Source organism: Lampris incognitus, chromosome 13, assembly GCF_029633865.1.
Source record: "Lampris incognitus isolate fLamInc1 chromosome 13, fLamInc1.hap2, whole genome shotgun sequence".
Taxonomy (NCBI): domain Eukaryota; kingdom Metazoa; phylum Chordata; class Actinopteri; order Lampriformes; family Lampridae; genus Lampris; species Lampris incognitus.
Genome location: NC_079223.1, coordinates 14,399,263 through 14,418,765, shown reverse-complemented (window position 1 = coordinate 14,418,765; position 19,503 = coordinate 14,399,263). Strand labels below are relative to the sequence as shown.

General features: G+C 43.5%; 2 protein-coding genes across 4 annotated transcripts in view; one reads left to right on the top strand and one right to left on the bottom strand.

The window, feature by feature from the left end:
• Positions 1–19,503, top strand: part of vrk2 (VRK serine/threonine kinase 2) — a 44,189-nt gene that overhangs the window by 11,043 nt on the left and 13,643 nt on the right. For all 3 annotated transcript variants that reach the window (XM_056291756.1, XM_056291755.1, XM_056291757.1), the window contains exons 4-10: positions 124–193; positions 1,151–1,238; positions 3,903–4,011; positions 4,698–4,790; positions 4,989–5,121; positions 15,995–16,115; positions 17,802–17,860. In XM_056291756.1, coding sequence (XP_056147731.1) covers positions 124–193; positions 1,151–1,238; positions 3,903–4,011; positions 4,698–4,790; positions 4,989–5,121; positions 15,995–16,115; positions 17,802–17,860 — 673 coding nt within the window. The remainder of the gene's footprint in view (positions 1–123; positions 194–1,150; positions 1,239–3,902; positions 4,012–4,697; positions 4,791–4,988; positions 5,122–15,994; positions 16,116–17,801; positions 17,861–19,503) is intronic.
• Positions 16,128–19,503, bottom strand: part of fancl (FA complementation group L) — a 49,640-nt gene continuing 46,264 nt past the window's right edge. Inside the window, exon 15 of the mRNA XM_056291759.1 lies at positions 16,128–17,928. The gene's annotated coding sequence lies outside the window, so the exon portion shown is untranslated. The remainder of the gene's footprint in view (positions 17,929–19,503) is intronic.

The following is a 19,503-nucleotide window of genomic DNA, read 5'->3' as shown; positions in this document are numbered from 1 at the left end:
TTATCCCTGAAAATGCGGTCCTGTTTCTGGGGAGGATTTTTCCCACTCAGATTAGTGTTCTAAATCTGCCATCATAAAAACCAAAAAATAAATTCCGTGTGTGTCTCTTTTTTTTTTTTGCAGGAGTACCATGAGAATGGCCCCCTGTTCTCTGAGCTCAAGTTCTACCAGAGAGCAGCCAAACCAGACAGTAGTGAGTACCACCGTCCGTCCAGCATACCAACGCGACATCATAACCTGACCTGAATTATTACTGATGCATCAATAAGCTTTCCAGTTAATCTGGAGAGATGTGTTTTTGTGAAATGGGGACAAATTTTGGCCAGTCTTTACTTAAGGGGTTTTGTGGCCAAGCATGCCACTGGAGTCTGGTGAATCAATCAGTTTGACCACACTTGGCAGACACCTGTGGCCTCTCTCTCTCTCTCTCTCTCTCTCTCTCTCTCTCTCTCTCTCGTTCACTGTTGCTCAGTCCATCTCTCTCACTGTCTCTCTCTCTCGCTCACTCGCTCTTGCTCGCTGTTGCTCAGTCCATCTCGCTCGCTCGCTGTTGCTCAGTCCATCTCTCTCTCTCTTTCTCGCTGTTGCTCTCTCTTGCTCGCTCTTGCTCCGTCTCTCTCTCTCTTGCTCTCTCTCTTTCTGTGTAATTTCAATGAGGCGGGTCTGGCCATGAAGTGGGCCACATAGGCAAGGCATGACTCAATAGAACGTAATGTTGGTAATTGGGTGTAATAACTATAAATGTGATGATCAGATCATATGCCCCGGTGTATCAGAATGAAAGCCTGTTGACTGATCAAGTACAGGATGCTCTTGTGCCCACCAGATTTAATAGTATTCTGTATAATCTAGTCGGCTGGCAATAATGAAAATGGCATAGAGGGAGAATCCAAATCACGACTTCTTGTTCTGACAAAGGAACAAATCTGCAGAACTAGGAGGCAGGGCAGATGTTAATGCCATTGTCCTGAAATCTTGGCTTCTGTCAATGGGATTTATGCAAAAGTCCGAGCAAGGTAAACATGAAGCTTGTAGACTGAAGCAATGATTAGTTTCACGCGATGACTTTAGTCAGTGTATGAAATCTCCGAAATATCCTAATTCAGATCTATGTGCTCACATATTCATTCCTCTCCAAATGTTGTTCCAGTTCAAACATGGATGAAAAATAGTAATTTGGACTTTCTGGGCATCCCAGCCTACTGGGGATCCGGGCTGGCCGAGCACAACGGAACGAGGTACTGAACTAACCATTATTAGTTGGACATTTACATCATGACAGTTTCCCTTACGACTCCTCTGTCAGCTTATGTCAGATATTTTTCGGCTTTAACGCAGGACAGTGTCCAAAGAGACCTGATAAGGGTGTAACAGGTGGTAATACAGGTACTTTGTTGGACAAAATTAACTGTCCTTTATAGTTTCCCATTTGAAAAAACTTTAACTTACCATAACATACAGTGGAGAGAACAAGTGTTTGATACACTGCCGATTTTGCAGGTTTTCCCACTTCCAAAGCATGTAGAGGTCTGTAATTTTTATCATAGGTACACTTCAACTGTGAGAGACGGAATCTAAAACAAAAATCCAGAAAATCACATGGTATGATTTTTAAGTAATTAATTTGCTTTTTATTGCATGACATAAGTATCTGATACATCAGAAAAACAGAACTTAATATTTGGTAAAGAAACCTTTGTTTGCAATTACAGAGATCAGACGTTTCCTGTAGTTCTTGACCAGGTTTGCACACACTGCAGCAGGGATTTTGGCCCACTCCTCCATACAGATCTTCTCCAGATCCTTCAGATTTCGGGGCTGACACTGGGCAACACGGACTTTCATCTCCCTCCAAAGATTTTCTATTGGGTTCAGGTCTGGAGACTGGCTAGGCCACTCCAGGACCTTGAGATGCTTCTTACGGAGCGACTCCTTAGTTGCCCTGGCTGTGTGTTTCGGGTCATTGTCATGCTGGAAGACCCAGCCACGACCCATCTTCAATGCTCTTATTGAGGGAAGGAGCTTGTTGGCCAAGATCTCGCGATACATGGCCCCATCCATCCTCCCCTCAATACGGTGCAGTCATCCTGTCCCCTTTGCAGAAAAGCATCCCCAAAGAATGATGTTTCCACCTCCATGCTTCACGGTTGGGATGGTGTTCTTGGGGTTGTACTCATCCTTCTTCTTCCTCCAAACATGGCGAGTGGAGTTTATACCAAAAAGCTCTATTTTGGTCTCATCAGACCACATGACCTTCTCCCATTCCTCCTCTGGATCATCCAGATGGTCATTGGCAAACTTCAGACGGGCCTGGACATGCACTGGCTTGAGCAGGGGGACCTTGCATACGCTGCAGGATTTTAATCCATGACGGCGTCATGTGTTACTAATGGTTTTCTTTGAGACTGTGGTCCCAGCTCTCTTCAGGTCATTGACCAGGTCCTGCCGTGTAGTTCTGGGCTGATCCCTCACCTTTCTCATGATCATTGATGCCCCACGAGGTGAGATCTTGCATGGAGCCCCAGACCGAGGGAGATTGACCGTCATCTTGAACTTCTTCCATTTTCTAATAATTGCACCAACAGTTGTTGCCTTCTCACCAAGCTGCTTGCCTATTGTCCTGTAGCCCATCCCAGCCTTGTGCAGGTCTACAATTTTTTTCCCTGATGTCCTTGGACAGCTCTCTGGTCCTGGCCATTGTGGAGAGGTTGGAGTCTGATTGATTGATTGAGTGTGTGGACAGGTGTCTTTTATACAGGTAACGAGTTAAAACAGGTGCAGTTAATACAGGTAATGAGTAGAGAACAGGAGGGCTTCTTAAAGAAAAACTAACAGGTCTGTGAGAGCCGGAATTCTTACTGCTTGGTAGGTGATCAAATACTTATTTTATGCAATAAAATGCAAATTAATTATTTAAAAATCATACAATGTGATTTTCTGGATTTTTGTTTTAGATTCCATCTCTCGCAGTTGAAGCGTACCTATGATAAAATTTACAGACCTCTACATGCTTTGTAAGTGGGAAAACAAGCAAAATCGGCAGTGTATCAAATACTTGTTCTCCCCACTGTATATATTTCACACAGGGTTAAAGGTATAGTCAGCACAGATATAAATTTGAATTTTCTTATTCAGTATCACTCTTCAGTACTGTCTTTGTCATCCACAAAAGTTTGACCGTTCTGACAATCAAATAACATGTAGCTTTTGGGGGCGGCACAGTGGCGCAGTGGTTAGTGTAGTCGCCTCGCAGTAAGAAGGTACAGGGTTTGAGCCCCGAGATAGTCCAACCTTGGGGGTCATCCAGGGTCGTCCTCTGTGTGGAGTTTGCATGTTCTCCCCGTGTCTGCGTGGGTTTCCTCCAGGTGCTCCAGTTTCCTCCCACAGTCCAAAGACATGTGGGTCAGGTGAACCCGCCATACTAAATTGTCCCTAGGTGGGAATGTGTGTGTGTGTGTGTGTGTGTGTGTGTGTGTGTGTGTGTGTGTGTGTGTGTGTGTGTTTGTGTCGGCCCTGTGATGGCCTGGCGGCCTGTCCAGGGTGTCTCCCCGCCTGCCGCCCAATGACTGCTGGGATAGGCTCCAGCATCGCGGTGACCCTGAGTGGGGTAAGCGGTTTATATAATGGATGGATGGATAGAATAGGCTGCAGTAGTCTCATTCTGACCAAGAAAGTGTTGCGCTTCTGTTTTAGTGTCCAGCCAACTTATTCTGAACATATTCTAGTGTGGCACTCGTTGCAAGATAGGAATGTCTGAGAAATGTCTAAAATGTTAGTGTGATATTGGCTCCAGCAGGCGCTAATGCAGCTTTTACCTTAAAGTGTGATTTTAATGGGATTAAAAGCAGGAATAATTAGTATGGAATTTGGGAAGACACATGGCCTTTGTCCTCTCCTTTCAGGTACCGTTTTATGGCCATGGACCGCTTGGGCTCTGACCTTCAGAAAATCTGCAAGTCTATCGGAGGACGGCTGAGGAAGACCGCGGTGCTCCAGCTTGGGCTAAGACTGGTGAGGTCATGCTAGGTCACTTGGAAGCCGTAGCCTAAAGGTTAGAGAAGTGGGCTTGTGACTGGAAGGTCGCTGGTTCGATCCCCGGACTGGCGGGAAAATGTGGGTGGGGGGTGAATGAACGGCACGCCCCCCTCCCTCGATACCTACAGCTGATGTGCCTTTAAGCAAGGCAGTTAACTCCCCCAACCAACTGCTCCTGTGGATTTGCTCAGTGGCCAGCAGTAAAGACTGTGGTTGTACTGGGCAGCTCCCATGTGGAACTGTGTGACTGTGTAGCAGAGCGTTGCTGAAAAAGAGCGCACGTGCTCAGCGTACTAACCTGGGTTAATAAAGGTTTAACAAAAAAAAAAGAAGCCGTACCGTGAACATAGAACCAGCTGGGTCAGAGCCAGGGCACTTTGACCTCTAGTCATCTCAAGTTTGATTTTTAAACAACAGAGTTTATGATGGGTTTAGTCTATCCCACCTTATTTCTTAAGTTATGACTCAATCAGTCTGCATCTGGCTATTTGAACTATTTGATTGGTCCATAGAATTTTTTTAACCTGTGTGTGTGTGTGTGTGTGTGTGTGTGTGTGTGTGTGTGTGTGTGTGTGTGTGCGTGCGTGCGTGCGTGCGTGCGTGTGTGTGTGTGTGTGTGTGCGTGCGCGCGCACGCACGCTCAATCCTTTTGTCCTATCCAGGTGGATGTGTTAGAGTACATCCATGATAATGAATATGTCCATGCTGACATAAAAGCTGCTAATGTGATGTTGGGTTACCAAGACCCTGAAAAGGTCAGTCAACTCTTCTTTATCCAGTGAATACCCGCCATGATCTGTTCTGTACTTCTTCTTTTTTTCTAGTTTGCATATTCATTTCTGTGCAGAGACACAAGTTTAGTCAGTACATCTTTATTGTGACATGACAGATTACTTAACCTGGGAATTTAGTATCCTATGATGGCATGATGTGTTATTTATTGTTTGCTGTAGGTCTACCTGGTGGACTATGGCCTGTCCTATAGGTACTGTCCTGATGGAGTCCACAAAGAATACAAAGAAAACCCCAAGAAGGGCCACAACGGCACCATAGAGTATACCAGTCTGGACGCACACAATGGAGTCGGTGAGCTGTCCGTCTCAGCCCTGTATCAGATAAATAAAGACTGCAGTAGACTGAGATTTGTAGCGTTGTATTGGGTCTCTTTGAAACTATGAGAAGCCACTCTTGCCATTAATTTGGTAGTCTTAAGCGATCCTAGATTACCTGGATTTTGCACGGTCTCTGTTCAGTTTGGCTGACCTGTTTGTCAATATATGTAAAGGCGTCTCCCTTTGCCGCAGCTACCCTTTTGCCTTCCTGAGCTGATATTGGGAACACATTAACTGGCAAATTGCCTACATGCTCCCTCCCTTCATTGCCCATCGATTTCCCCAGCCCTGGCCCGCCCGGCTGAAATCACTGGCCCCCGTCTCCGCTTAACAATTCTCTAATTAGCTGAAGTCATAACCTGCATCGTGTATTCATCCCCCATTAATTAAGGGCTTTGATGGTTGGTTTGAGCGGCCCGGCCAGCTGATAACCTCTCAGAGCCCCGCGCACGCACCAGCCAACTCCGCTCTTGCACCAGTTCGATATCGCCAGCAAGCGCGGCTTGGACTTCCTAATCGCCATGCAAGGTTTTTTCTTTTTTATTGACCAGTCGATAAGTACAAAGAGAGGCGAAAGATGTCCTGTCAGGGATTATTATCAGTTTTTTAAAAAAGTGTCGATTTTAATAGAATAGGATCATGGAAGGAGGGGAAAGGTGCACCCGAACTGATAATGCTGATGTTTCATCTTCCTCCATGAAAAGCGTGTGTTGGTTTTTTGCAGTGGCTCTCATTGAAGACTCTAGGAAGCAATGCAAGTTCAAACACACACCTTTAGGACAGTTACTATCTGAAGGAAAGATACAGAACGCTAGACTAACACACACATAGACACACACAAGCACAGACAGACTTGGACTTCTCCATCTCTCTCCCCTTCTCTGTAATAAATGGTTTCACATCACCTTTTCCACAGTATCATGTTGTCAACAACTGACCTGAAGGAAACTGTCACGTAAAGGAATCCGTTGCTTACTGACCCCTCAAATTTTAAGCTTTTTTTTTTCAGTCAACTTTACAAAAAGGAGGTAGAAGGGATAAAATAGTCTCAGCATGCACACCTGCTGGCACCACTCCTTCCACAGACGTTTGAAAGGCTGTCATGGTGAGACTGGTGGGCGCCGAGTCGTCGGAACGCCAAAGCTTAACGGAGTAATTATAACCATCCGGTTGGCGGCCTGGGAATGAGGACTGCCTGAGAATGAGGGGACTGTGAATGGGGAAGGTTAATAGTGCAACACTGTGGCATGCTTTAGGGAAGTTGAGTAACAACAGGAGATAATTGCTAACAACCTCATCATCATCTTCATCACTGCCGGCCTGCCACCAGCACATTAGCTGTGTGAGGGCGCTGAGGATTGCCTCGCTGTATTTCTGTTTGGCCTAATGTATATTTGTGTGTGTAGGATATTCATGCAGGCTCATGAATGCAAAGTTGGGTTTTTTTGTGGACTACCTGAGTGTATAGACACATTAACTACATGATACAAAGCATCTAATTGTTTAGCTACACCAGTGAGCCCAAACAAAATAACGTTGATCATCTCCAAACAAGGGGCTGTGTCAAGGCCTGGGTAGATTAGATGGTAAGATGGTGAGCAAACAGTAAGTTGTCATAGTAAATGTGTTGGATGCAGGGGAAATGTGCAGGAGTAAAGACCTGAGCAACTTTGACAAGGGACACATTGTTATGGCCAGGTGCCTGGGTCGGAGCATCTCTGAAATGGCAAGGTTTGTGGGGCGTTTCAGTGGTGAGTACCTACTGACAGTGGTCCAAGGAGGGACAAACCGGTGACAGGCTGTTGGGTGCCCAAGGCTCATTGATGCGCAAGAGCAGCGAAGGCTAAACCGTCTGGTCCAAGTCGACAGAAGGTCTACTCTGGCACATGTCACATAACATTTTGATGATGGAGGAATGTGTCACAACACACAGTGCATCACACCCTGCTGCTTATGGGGCTGCGTAGCTGCGGACCAGTCAGTGCCCATGATGACTGACCCCTGTCCATAGTTAAAAACACCTACAATGGACACATAAGCATCAGAACTAGACCTTGGAGCAGTGGAAGAAGGTCGCCTGGTGACGATGAGTCCTGTTTTTTTTTTTTTTTTTTTTTTTCCGATTACGCGGATGGCTGTGTAAGTGTGGCAATGTTCTGCTGGGAAACCCTGGGTCTGGCCATTCATGTGGACGTCAATTTGACACATGCCACCTACCTAAACATCGTTGCAGACTAGGTACACCCCTTCGTGGCAATGGTATTCCCTGATGGCAGTGCCCTCTTTCAGCAGGATAATGCGCCCTGCCACACTGCACACATTGTTCGGGAATGGTTTGAGGAACATGATGAAGTGTTTAAGATGTTGCCCTGACCTCCAAATTCTCCAGATCTTACTCTGATTGAGCATCTGTGGGATGTGCGGGACTGACAAGTCCGATACATGGCAGCTCCACCTTGCAATGTACAGGACTTGAATGATCTACTGCTAATTTTTTGGTGCCAGATACCACAGGACACCATCAGGGGTCTTGTAGAGTCCATGCCTCGGCAAGTTGATGCTGTTTTGGAGGCAGATGGAGGACTAACAGCATATTAGGCAGGCGGTTTTAATGTTTTGGCTCATCAGTGTAATACTACGTCCCTGCAGAGTCGCAGTCGCTCTTCAAGTGCAAATGTCGCGAATGTTTCTGTCTATATTCCCCTTCAGCCGGCTTTTGACGGCAATGAAGAGCTCTGTAATTAATTATTTACAACAATAGGGAGGCCAACTTAATGCACACTCAACACCTACAAGGACAAACTGTTAGCGCACTGGAGCAGGGAAGCCTGTACAAGTATGCAGGGAAGTCTGTACAACCAAAGGTTGTCGAGATGAAGTCTACAACAGCTTGATACCAGGATCAATCAAATGAATCTAAAATTGCCACTTGATACTTCTTTGTCTCTGGTGAATAGAACCAATGTCACGCAAACCTTTTGTCTCGCAAAAGTAATTCCTTTAAAATAACTGAACAAAATGGATCAACGAAACAGAACAGTGGTCTTCATGGGGTCATTTCTGCAGTGGTCTGGGCACTTCTGAAGGAGGACATCCATATACTAAACCCAACACACATTGACACAGAAGCAGAACATCGAGTCAGATGGCACATATCATGTGCTGCCTGTAACAGCACAAACAGGAAATGTATATAGTTCTGTAATGATATTATATGATATTCAAATATGAAAAGTGCTGTTGTTAGCACTGCTGTCAACCTTTTTCCCAAAGACAAGAGAGACTGTAGGGGCACCAATGATGTTTTAATTGTCCATTTCCAGATAGAAACAACCAAACACTTGATGTTATCTGTTCAGATGTTACGATGTTAGGTTTGAGAGTCAGGGAAAAGCTTTCCGTCAGAGCTGAGAAGAACCTCCAACTTGGTCCGTATCTACCTCAGCATCTGTCTGCCATCACCCAAACAATGATCGATTACAGATGTTTGTTTTTTTTACATTTTGTTTATGAGAACACTGCCATTCATGGCCACCTGAGATTCAGCGATTCCTCCTGTTTTCGTACAGTGTTTGGGTATTTCTGCCAGCGTGTGTTGTGGCGGTATCTCTGAACCAAGTCAAGTCAAGGGTCTGTTTATGTGCCTTTTGCTGGGCTAGAATTAAAAAGCGTTGGAGTTAAAACTGTGCGGCGCTCCATCACTTCTCCCAGCTGAAATGTGCTTCTGTGTCGAGCGCGTGCTGTTAACGTACTTTATGTCTTTAGCACAGCGTTAATACTGCCTGGGTTAGGGGTACAATATATTTCCTATCATCATCCTCATAATATGTTCGATATTGCCATATTAAACCACTTACATCCAGTTTACAAGTTGGACATTCAGTGGTGCTGTTAGCTAGATTTTAGTTATCATTTCTAGAGCCATCCACCTGTTTCAATAATCTAATCTGAGTTTTTCCACTGCAGTAATAACAAATCATATCTCACCTTTTCTGAGAGCGGATTTCCGCATTCCCAGTACTTGTAGTCTGTTTGTCCCCGGCAGTGATGTGTCTGTTTTTATCCGGAGTTTTAGGCTGAGGGAAGGATCAATGCCGACCGTGGCTCAGGGAGGAGATTTCTCCTCTCTGATGGAGCTGGTCAATAGGTAATTTCTCCCCTGACATGAGGCGTCCATTACAGTATCGAGCCACTAAAACTCCCAGGGCTCGACCCTTTTAGATGGACCTGGCCCGCAAGTATTGATAAAATACACACACACACGCACACACACACACACACGTGCATTTACTTTCATTTCATAAAAAAGAGCTCACAGGTGGTCTGACGTTTGTTTCAGCATGGTCCAACTCACCATCGGTCATTTCTAGTTTTTGTTTTTGGCCGATAATTACTGCTTTATTTTCGATCCATATGATCATATTACTAGTCTGTAGGAGGTTTTATCAATCTAAGCTGTTTGCCAAGACGGAAAACCTGGAGAACTTCAACAGGATGCTTAACTTTTCCAGGCAAGATAGACAGACCATGTGAAACTCGTGCAGGTCCTTTCAAAACCTTGACTGGTCTTAAAGTCAGTTATACAAATAAAGACCTTAATAAGTATTGATGTCTTAGAACACTTTATATTTTATAATAGTTGGTCAACCTTTTTTACGTCCTGACAGCTATGTGTAAGTAGATGCAGTGAGAAATAAAGATGGTCTCTGCGGCCGCCCTACACGCTGTAAACAGACATTTTCTCTCTTCTGCTGCTCATTAGCCAATCAGGAGAGTGCTTTGCAAGCCACCATCTCCATTGGTCCCTATCTTCTGTCTATCAGTCTGCATGTTCACAAGGCTCTTATGCCGGGATCAGACTGCATGATATTTTTGTCTTTCGTGATGGTCACCGTGTCAGATTAGGAAACCATGGTGCCATAAATTCTTGCTGTGTCTTTGCCGGGAGACTAGCAACACTACAAGTATGACCCCGACCAATGATCATACGCTGCCTTTCAGTATCTTGTACAACTTCATCGGTCGTCAAGGAGAAGGGTCAAGAAATTGTCAATCATAGCTACAGAACCGCTATGAGTGATGCTGGTGGTCTTGTGTTCCGAAATGAAAAATAAAAGAAAAATGATTTTGGATACTGTTGCGGCTAATGCCTACTGGGGAATGATAATCTAGCATACCTTAACCAGCTACTCACCGAGTTGCTGAAGTGCCTCTGCTATATCTCACCATTTTAACATTTATCATTGTCAACATTTATCTTTTTTGACTCTGTCATGGTCCTCCCTCGAGGAAACGTCAAAAAGGCAGGGGTATTGTTGCCACTGCTCAATAAACCTTTCCTTGGTTTCGTCATTCCTCCTGACAGAAGCAGTAGCAGCATCGCTTTCTCTCTGCCATGTTTACATATGTGCACCAGAGTGCACTCTGTCATCCCATTGGTCAACGTCAAGGAACACTTCATAGGAGTTGTCAAACTCAGCAGGAAAATGCAAACAATTCTGACATGCTAGACTTTTTGTCGGGTTGATGTGGGGCATCCCAGTCGCCACATCTCCGTTCTTCAATTATGTCACACTGCATGGGGTAAAGACGCCCATTCGTCATCCCTGATGTTTATAATCGGGTTCAATGCTGGTCAGCGATGACAAAATCATGTCAAAATCGGGCTGAATTCGTGTAGTCTGATCCCGGCATTAGGCAGAAGTGAGGGGGCAGATTCTTTTGCAGGATGTTTTCAAAGTATAGCTAGCTCTCGCTAACTTCTACCCAGGATCGCTTACCCCCCCACTTTAAACCTGATTTTTGTTTAGTCTTAAATACTTAAGCCACCTGATTTCAATTAATATATTCATTTGAATTTGGATGCGACTGAATCATTGATAGTTTGGAAACCTTTTGGGGTAAAAGGGCTTAGGCTCTCATCACAGGCTTGAGTAAAATTAGAGGCAGCATTGTCAAGGCTCAGTTCTTGGCCCTCTTCTGTTTTCTATATACGTACCTGCTGCCTCCTGGCCAGGTTATTCAAAACCATGATGTGTTTTACCGTTTTTATACTGATGACACTCAGTTACACATGCCACTAAAACCCACAGATCCTAGCAGCCTAGCAAATCTCCCAACTTGCCTCTCTGGCATTAAATCCTGGATGTCCCAAAATATTCGTAAATTCAACAAGTATGAGGTCATTCTGTTCTGTCCGCCAAATTCCATCAGGCCTTTTGGTACTAATCTTGGTGGTCTGTCAGGTAATCTTAAGCAGGCTGCTAGGAATCGTGGGGTATTATTCGACGCTAACCTCGGTTTTGATAATCAAATATAACATGTTGTTCAGTCATACTTTCTCCAGCTCAAGGTAATCTCTAAAATTTGGTAATTTTTATCAATTGCTGATCTACAAAAAGTTGGACATGCTTTTATCTATTCTCAGCTTGACTATTGTAAAGCACTTTATTCCGGTATCAGCAAGGGCTCCCTCCACCGTCTGCAGTTGGTACAAAATACCGCTGCTCGGCTCAATTGTCGGGACAAAGAGGCATGACCATACCACTCCTATGTTTGCCTCCCTACATTTCGAATTGATTTTAGAATTTTACTGCTTACTTTTAAGGCCTTAAACGGTCTTGCTCCTACATACATTTCTAATTTATTCATCTGGTATGTGCCCTCTCGAGCGTTAACATCTACGGATGGAGCCCTGCTGGTTATTCCCAGGTCTCGGTTTATCACAAAGCGAGATTGGGCTTTTGCTGTCAGAGCTCCCACACTATGGAACTCTCTTCCTGTTGAACTAAGACAACCAAGTCTCTAGCTTCTTTTAAAGAGACACCTTCATGCTGTTTCTGAGCACAATTTTAACACGGGTGGTTTGAATTACAACTGAAAGGTAGGTGTGGTTTTATGAGATCATAGCTATTGGCTACTGAAATTCAGGGTGGTCGTGTGGGTGTGGCTGGGTGGGCTAAACACTGGGGCTAAACCGCTTGCCGTTTGCCGTTGAAAAACGAGAAATTCACTGGTGACAGCCCCCTTTCTGCTCTGTCGTCACTTCACACAAAAAAAAAAAGAAAAGGCAAGTGGCGAGACCACTGACGGGGGGGGGGGGGCTGCTGGTGCGGGGGCCCTAAGCGACCGCTTAGTTCGCTTATGCCTCGGGCCGGCTCTGATTTTAGGGCTACCATTTGTCTCATCGATCACATCCACACTCCTTACAGCGATTAACAACAGGAAAAGTCGGATTCTGATGCAAGTATCTCTTTAAATCTTGTCTTCAAACTTTTCTTTTTAAAAAAGCATTTACAAATGTTTGACATTTGTTTTTATTTATTTATACTGTTTTTATTTTTACTCTTACTTATTTGGTCTTATTCTTATTTTTGCCTTGTCTGGCTTTATTTCTTTGTAAAGCACTTTGTAACATTGGTTTAGAAAAGTGCTGTATAAATACGTTATTATTATTATTACTTTGACTGATAAAATAACTTTTCTATTTTTTCTCTTCCCTTTTTCTCTTCCCCTAGTTGAATTAACAATCAATATGTGCAATTTTCCCAGTTAACTTATATTTGAGGCTTTTTTTTTTTATCTTAGCTTTGAGATCGTAGTTGCAAATTTGGCATTAAATCGGCATCCCTACAGACACCCAACTTAAAATAATGTGCTTTGCATTTCCTTCCTACACATCACACATTGTAAGTGACAGAAAGCGGCTCAGCTGTATGGATTTATCTGCTTTTCTAAAAGTAAAGCCCCTTATGGACAGCCATGTAAAGAAACTCCTTCATTGATATACTGACGAGGGGAAACCCGGTGGACACGGACTAAATCCACAGGACACAAACTCACCAAGTCTTGGACTCAGGCAGTTGTGCTTCACATTTACAACACTGTTTTTATTTTTTTGCAGATGCAGATTTACATTAATAAGATGTTTATTTGGTCTGAGACAGTACACAAAACCAAATCTACTTAACTAAGAAGTTTTGGTTATGAGAGAAGGGGAATTTTTATTTTCTTTATCCATTTTATTCCATTCTTGTAGAGATTATATGTATCAAAGGATTTTGTTTAGCATTTCCTGCTCTGAATTTATTCTGGAAGGGGTTGAAAAAAAAATTCATCGTCGTCCATGTAACATAACATGAGATTGGTGGTGTGTTTAGTTTTGGGTTACATGATACGTGACGGTAGGATATTTTGCTGTACCATAGGAAAGCATAGGTAGCTAAAAAAAGAAAACAGCACTGCTGTCAATTGTTTTGGGGGGTTTTTTCAGAGGCATGAAAAAGTCACTTATTTGTTGTTTTCTCACTCTCGCGGTCACTGTTAGTAAAAGTAAAGTCTCAGAGTGAACAAACTTTATTCATCATTCTCATTGGCCACCTGGAAATTTAGATGGCAGCAAAAAAAAACCAAACAACAAAAAAACTACGATGTCAAGGTAAATAACCTGATGGGGTAAAATGTATGTCTCTCAGACGAAGAGGATGGTTAAGCCATATGATTGGTTTATTATTAAACTTAATATTTATGAGCTGAGCTTGTGGGCTATGTAAAACAAGGCCAGTGTTATTTGACTTTGAGATGATATACCACAATAAATTTACAAGTTTGGAACCGACACAAATATTTTGGTGGGGTTCAAACCAGAACCCCGTTCCACCCCATCTACGCCAACGGTTTCCAGCACTGTTAAACCACTTTAACAATAAAATATGAGCTGTTTGTAAGTTGTAGGTCTGAGTGCTGTCAGGTCCCAGTGTCCACAGAGACTAACAGCTCGTCTTGTACACACCGACACTGAGGTCGACTCCGGTAACATGTGGGAGTAGTTTGGACTCAGACGTTTGTGGGTTTTACAACCCCAACTGCACGGCTTACTCCGTGGTCAGCTGGATCAGAACACAGGCAACCAATATCCGATTTATTGAAGGAGGAACTGAACCAGTATGACTTGGGAAAAATCTGTACCTGTTATCATTTTCATCCACTGTTTGACCGGTGCGATACTCGGCTGTATTAGGCACAGGCAGGCCCTCCTTCAGGGTGGACATTGATTTTTGGTCTCTCAGGATGGATTTTGAACGGCCAGCCTCTATTGACTTCCAGTGAAGATTTGTGATTCAGTAGTTATTGTAATGTATTTTTTTGTATTGTTCTGCCCACATCTCAGATATATAACCATGTCTATGGTGGCATGATGGCCCAGTGGTTAGCACTGTTGCCTCACAGCAAGAAGGTCTTGGGTTTGAACCCCAGGCCATCCCAGGTCCTTTCTGTGTGGAGTTTTCATGTTCTCCCCATGTCTGCGTGGGTTTTCTCCGGGCACTCTGGTTTTCTCCCACCACCAAAAAGACATGCATTTTAGGGTTAATATTCCTGTCTGTGCTCCTGACCGAGGCAATGGAAAGAACTGGCGTTGGTCCCCAGGTGCTGCACAGCGGCTGCCCACTGCTTCTAGCGACACAGCTAGGATGGATTAAATGCAGGGTAAATGTCATTTCAAATTTCATTCAAATTCAGATTTCCGCTTCCGGTGTGGGAAGATGACAGCGCGAATTCACATTTGCAGCAGCCTCACCCATTACTGCTGTGGGAAGATGGCGGCATGAATTCACGTTTGCGGCGGCCTCACCCAGTACCGTCCATGCAGTGTATTTGTCCACGTCTGCGTTTAAGTTGGGTTTTCGGTTGATGGCTGGGAGAACTGACGCTGGATCGGCTGGTAGAGCTTGGTCTGCTGCGTCTTGTGGGCCCAGGGACCAGGGCCCTGCCTGGAGCTGCAACTGAGGAGAAAACACCGAGGGCGGTCTGACGACGCGGAAGTGGGGCAGGCTAAGCTAACAGCTAGCCCATGCAGACTGGCAGTTCCAATAACACCGAGGGCAGTCTGGCGGTGACCTCGCCTGGTGTTTGCAGTACAGTCCAGTCCAGCTCGGCCCTCCACTCATGTGAAGCACAGTCCAGACCAGCTCAGTCCCCTCCCATGCTCTCAGCATTATCCTAGCAAAGAACCAACAGCTCTTACCATTGGTAAGTATTATTGTTTCAAATTAATTTTATTATGCAAAAAAAAAAGAAGTGACCAAGGCACTTTTGAGGAAGAAAAAATTAAAAAGCCTTTATTAATATGCCAATACATGACTCAAGTAGCACTGGCCTTCATCAGGGTGACTCAGTTTTATTATGCTTCTAATCTAACTAAGGTGAAGAGTTTACTTGAACTAATCTATGTTTTATGTCTCTAGTTGCAGCACAGAAGCACCAGAAGACCAGCAGACCCTTCCTTCTGCCCTCCTCCCTGTCAGATAATCCACTACTGTCAGAAGTCCAAGTAACTCCTAACCTGAAATGTCTACTTGTTTTTTTTAAATTGTTGCATCAAATAGAAGTGCCTGTATCAAAGCACAGAGATTGTTATGTCAGTCATGTCTTTTAAATAAAAGGTCATTGACACAATATGCTGGGACTTACCTGCTTCACGATTTGTTGTTTTTACACATACAGTGAGGGATGTTTTAAAAATATAATGGAGGGGGGCGGGGTTGGATGGTTGCTTCACCAAAACTTGTGGTCAGCAGCCGCCACTGCTGCTAGCCCATGCAAAGCAGAAGTTCCGACAGTCATCCTGGCTGGCGTCCGTTCCCTTGGACAGTGATTTTTAATTTAAAATTTTTTTTGGATATATGTGTTAATTTAGATATATGTGTTATAGTATGTGTTCTTGAAGTTTTTGGGTATGTGTTTTTGTCTTTGTGTTGCACTGCTGTGGGATGGGGGAAACGAAGTGTTCCTGATTCGTATGTATCTACAAAATGACTAATAAAGAGTATTCTATTCTATTTACATAGCTCCTTCGAGGCGTGGAGACCTCCAGATTCTCGGCTTCTGTTTGCTACACTGGCTTTGCGGGAATCTTCCCTGGAATTCTGTTCTCCAGAACCCGACGCTGGTCCAGGAGGCCAAGGCCCGGTAGACCCCTTGCACCACATCCGCAAGTGGTAAAACTTGTGGAAGACACTCAAATCATCTGTCTATTTACTGGTTTACTGTTAATTCAGAAATGCATTGTGTGCCATACAGTACAAACGTACATCCAATAAATAAGTGACAACGGCAAGACAAGGCACATTTATTTGTAGAGCCTATTTTATACACAAAGGCAATTCAAAGTGCTTTACATAAGCCATAAAAATGAAAGAAGCAATACAGAATTTAATACAACTGAGAATTTTTTAAAGATTAACATGTAAAATAGAAATGAAAAGATGGAAGCAGAGTTATAAAATAGTTGGATTTGGTTAAACAGGTGGACGCAGAATAACACGCACTGAATTCAGTCCACAAGTGAAGCAACTCACTGGAACAGCACTTACACAAAAAGAAAATAAGAATCCCTTAATCTCTAGCAGATTGTGGGTCTGCGTAACACAAAGTAGAAACCTGAACAAAACTACGCAGTCATAGAACAAATAACAGCTTCCTCAGAGACAAGACTCGAGTATAATAGTTGTTTCCGTCAACGTGTTTTATGCAAAACTTGAAGTTGCTCATAATGTTAACAGAAACAGTTTTGAACAACTGCTAAAATATTAGAAAATTTTTTTTTCTTACGCTTGAGTTGGAAAAGTTGAAGTTTCGATGGAGAGAAAATGTGATAAACAGTGACGGAAACTGATTTTTCAAATGAATGGCGACATAGAGCGTCGTCATGTCATGTGACTGTCCAAGATCCACCATCAGCAGTCTGAAATATTATAAACTGCATAAACATGACTGATGAATAGATATTTGGTAAAGCACTACAGTTTTTAAACTTTCAAAGCAAAAGAACACCTATTTGATATTTCAACATCCACATCTCAAAGCATGATGACAACATTGCAACACATTGACCTCTGAAGGTCTGCTAATGTGGCGTTGGTCTAATTAAAACCTGTTTAATGGCTTCCAATTCCAAACGACCAATCAGAACCTAGAAACAGCTGCCGTTTTCTGTATGTATGGGGTCTTGTGTAATGAAACGTTTGTCTTCAGGATGGTAATTAAAGGTAAATGTTTTGTAATTAGCATATCTGTTTGTTGGTGGGAGGATATGTTATATCCTCAAAAAACTGAAATTAACATTAAACATTAGCATCAGTCATATGAAACTGACAACTTTTTTAACACTGTGACTCTCATAAAAAGTGCAATACATATGAACACAATTTTATTTTTCTCAAAAACGATAATAATCATGAGAATAATAACACAGATGTCAGGGGAGTAAGATGCTAATGCAGGTAATTTTCACGGCTTTGACTCGAAAGGGTTTTTTCCCGACAAGAGACCACATACATGGGCAAATCAAGGCCCACCTCACTGGAATACCTCATCAAGGAAGCCTTCCAAAACTCTTCCCTCAGAGAAAAATCTCAGTCTGCCACCGTTTTCCCCTCCATGGCGGTCTAAGACCTTGTCAGTAAGCTGTCAGTGTAGGAGAGCTTTAGACCGTCGGTGTGTCTAGCTGAGACGTCTTACATCCGTAGCGCTGTTTGCTCTGGCTTCAATTCAGACCACTCTTTCAGTGAATTCTTTCCATATAAAGTATCTGCCTCTTAACTGTCCCTTCCTCCTTCAGTGTTTAATCTGCTCCTCCTCCTCCGCTTCTCTCAGGCTGACAGATAATCTGCCAGGCTCAGTCCAGCAGCTGTCGGTGAGCGGAGTCGGCACAGGTAAGCCAAGGTCGAGGCAAGGCGTCCTCAGTGTAACCAGATGTGTGTCACATTTTGTCAGTTTAAACCTGGAATGAGAGAATTAGAAGAACCTCAGTGGAACAAGAACACCAGACCAGATTCACAAAGACGGCACAAGTCACAAAAGGCCAGAGCCAAGGCTAGATCACATGGTCCTGATCACATAAAAATATTTTAGCGCCGATTTGATACATAATGCAGTTTGTTAAATATTATATTATAAATGTTGTGATTCACTACTGCAATTTTTTGAAGGCTCCAACCCCTCTTGTAATCCAAAGAAATTGTACAACAAAATGCATTTATTCGAAGCCCGGTGTGTTAGAAAAGCTGAAAACATGAGTCTGTTTCCCTCAGTAAAGCATTCAAACCATTTAAATTCAGACATTCAGAGATGTAGAAATTATGACCGGGGCTGGGATTTCCAACCCACTAAGGCCAACGAGAGGCTTTCACGGGTGGGTTAACCAAATGGCCCGGTCCCCTCCTGGAGCTCATGGAGGGGGAGAAAAGTTTAAAATAGGCTGGATGTGGGGTGGGCAGACTGGCCAGAGACCGTCCTAGGGCCGAACCCACCCACCCCACGGTTCCTTATGCACTTAAAAACATGTCGAGCTCCACATACAAATAAATCCATGTATGTGTATAAACACAATAGTTAAAAGTATATCCACGAAACAGGACTTTTTAGGATATCATAACATCACTTGAGAGAGTATTCAAACTTTGCCTGTAGATACAACATTGATACGAATAATGGCGAGCATAGCCACAGGCGTCGCTGAAGTACCAAGTCTCTCTGTAAAGAGCGTCCTCAAGGGAATTACGGCTTTTACACAACATGTCTGAAAGGTTGTCTCAGTCATGAATCAAATCAAAGGTACACAAAAAATATACAAAATGAATAAAATCCTACAGTCATTTTCAGATTTTCTAGTTTTATTGCCTTAGGACTTGGCATCAGAACCCATAACCCAAGGTTTTAAGTTATAAAAAAAAAAGAAGTTGCGTTTTGTTAACATTTGATTTTAATTTTTTACATCTGAATTTAAATTGAAAGGAAGTATGTCAATTGTGATGCAATACAACTTTGTAAGCATGGGTATACTTGTTAGTATTAACAGTATTAATAACTCGTGGACATCTATATCAAAGTATATATGTATGTATGAGTCAAATGTCATCCATATCAGTGCACCTACATTTACTGTGCATCTGCACAGTAAATGAACTATCCAATATTCCTTGTATATATATCAATATTTATTTGAACATACCTATTGGATTCTACAATTATATTTTGTCCGGGTGTCGTAGCGGTCTATTCCATTGCCTACCAACACAAGGATCAGCAGTTCGAATCCCCGTGTTACCTCCGGCTTGGTCGGGCATCCCTACAGACACAATTGGCCATGTCTGCGGGTGGGAAGCCGGATGTGGGTATGTGTTCTGGTCGTTGCACTAGCGCCTCCTCTGGTCGGCCGGGGCACCTGTTCAGGGGGGAGGGGGAAACTGGGGGGAATAGCATGATCCTCCCACGCGCTACGTCCCCCTGGCGAAACTCCTCACTCTCAGGTGAAAAGAAGTGGCTGGCGACTCCACATGTACGGGAGGAGGCATGT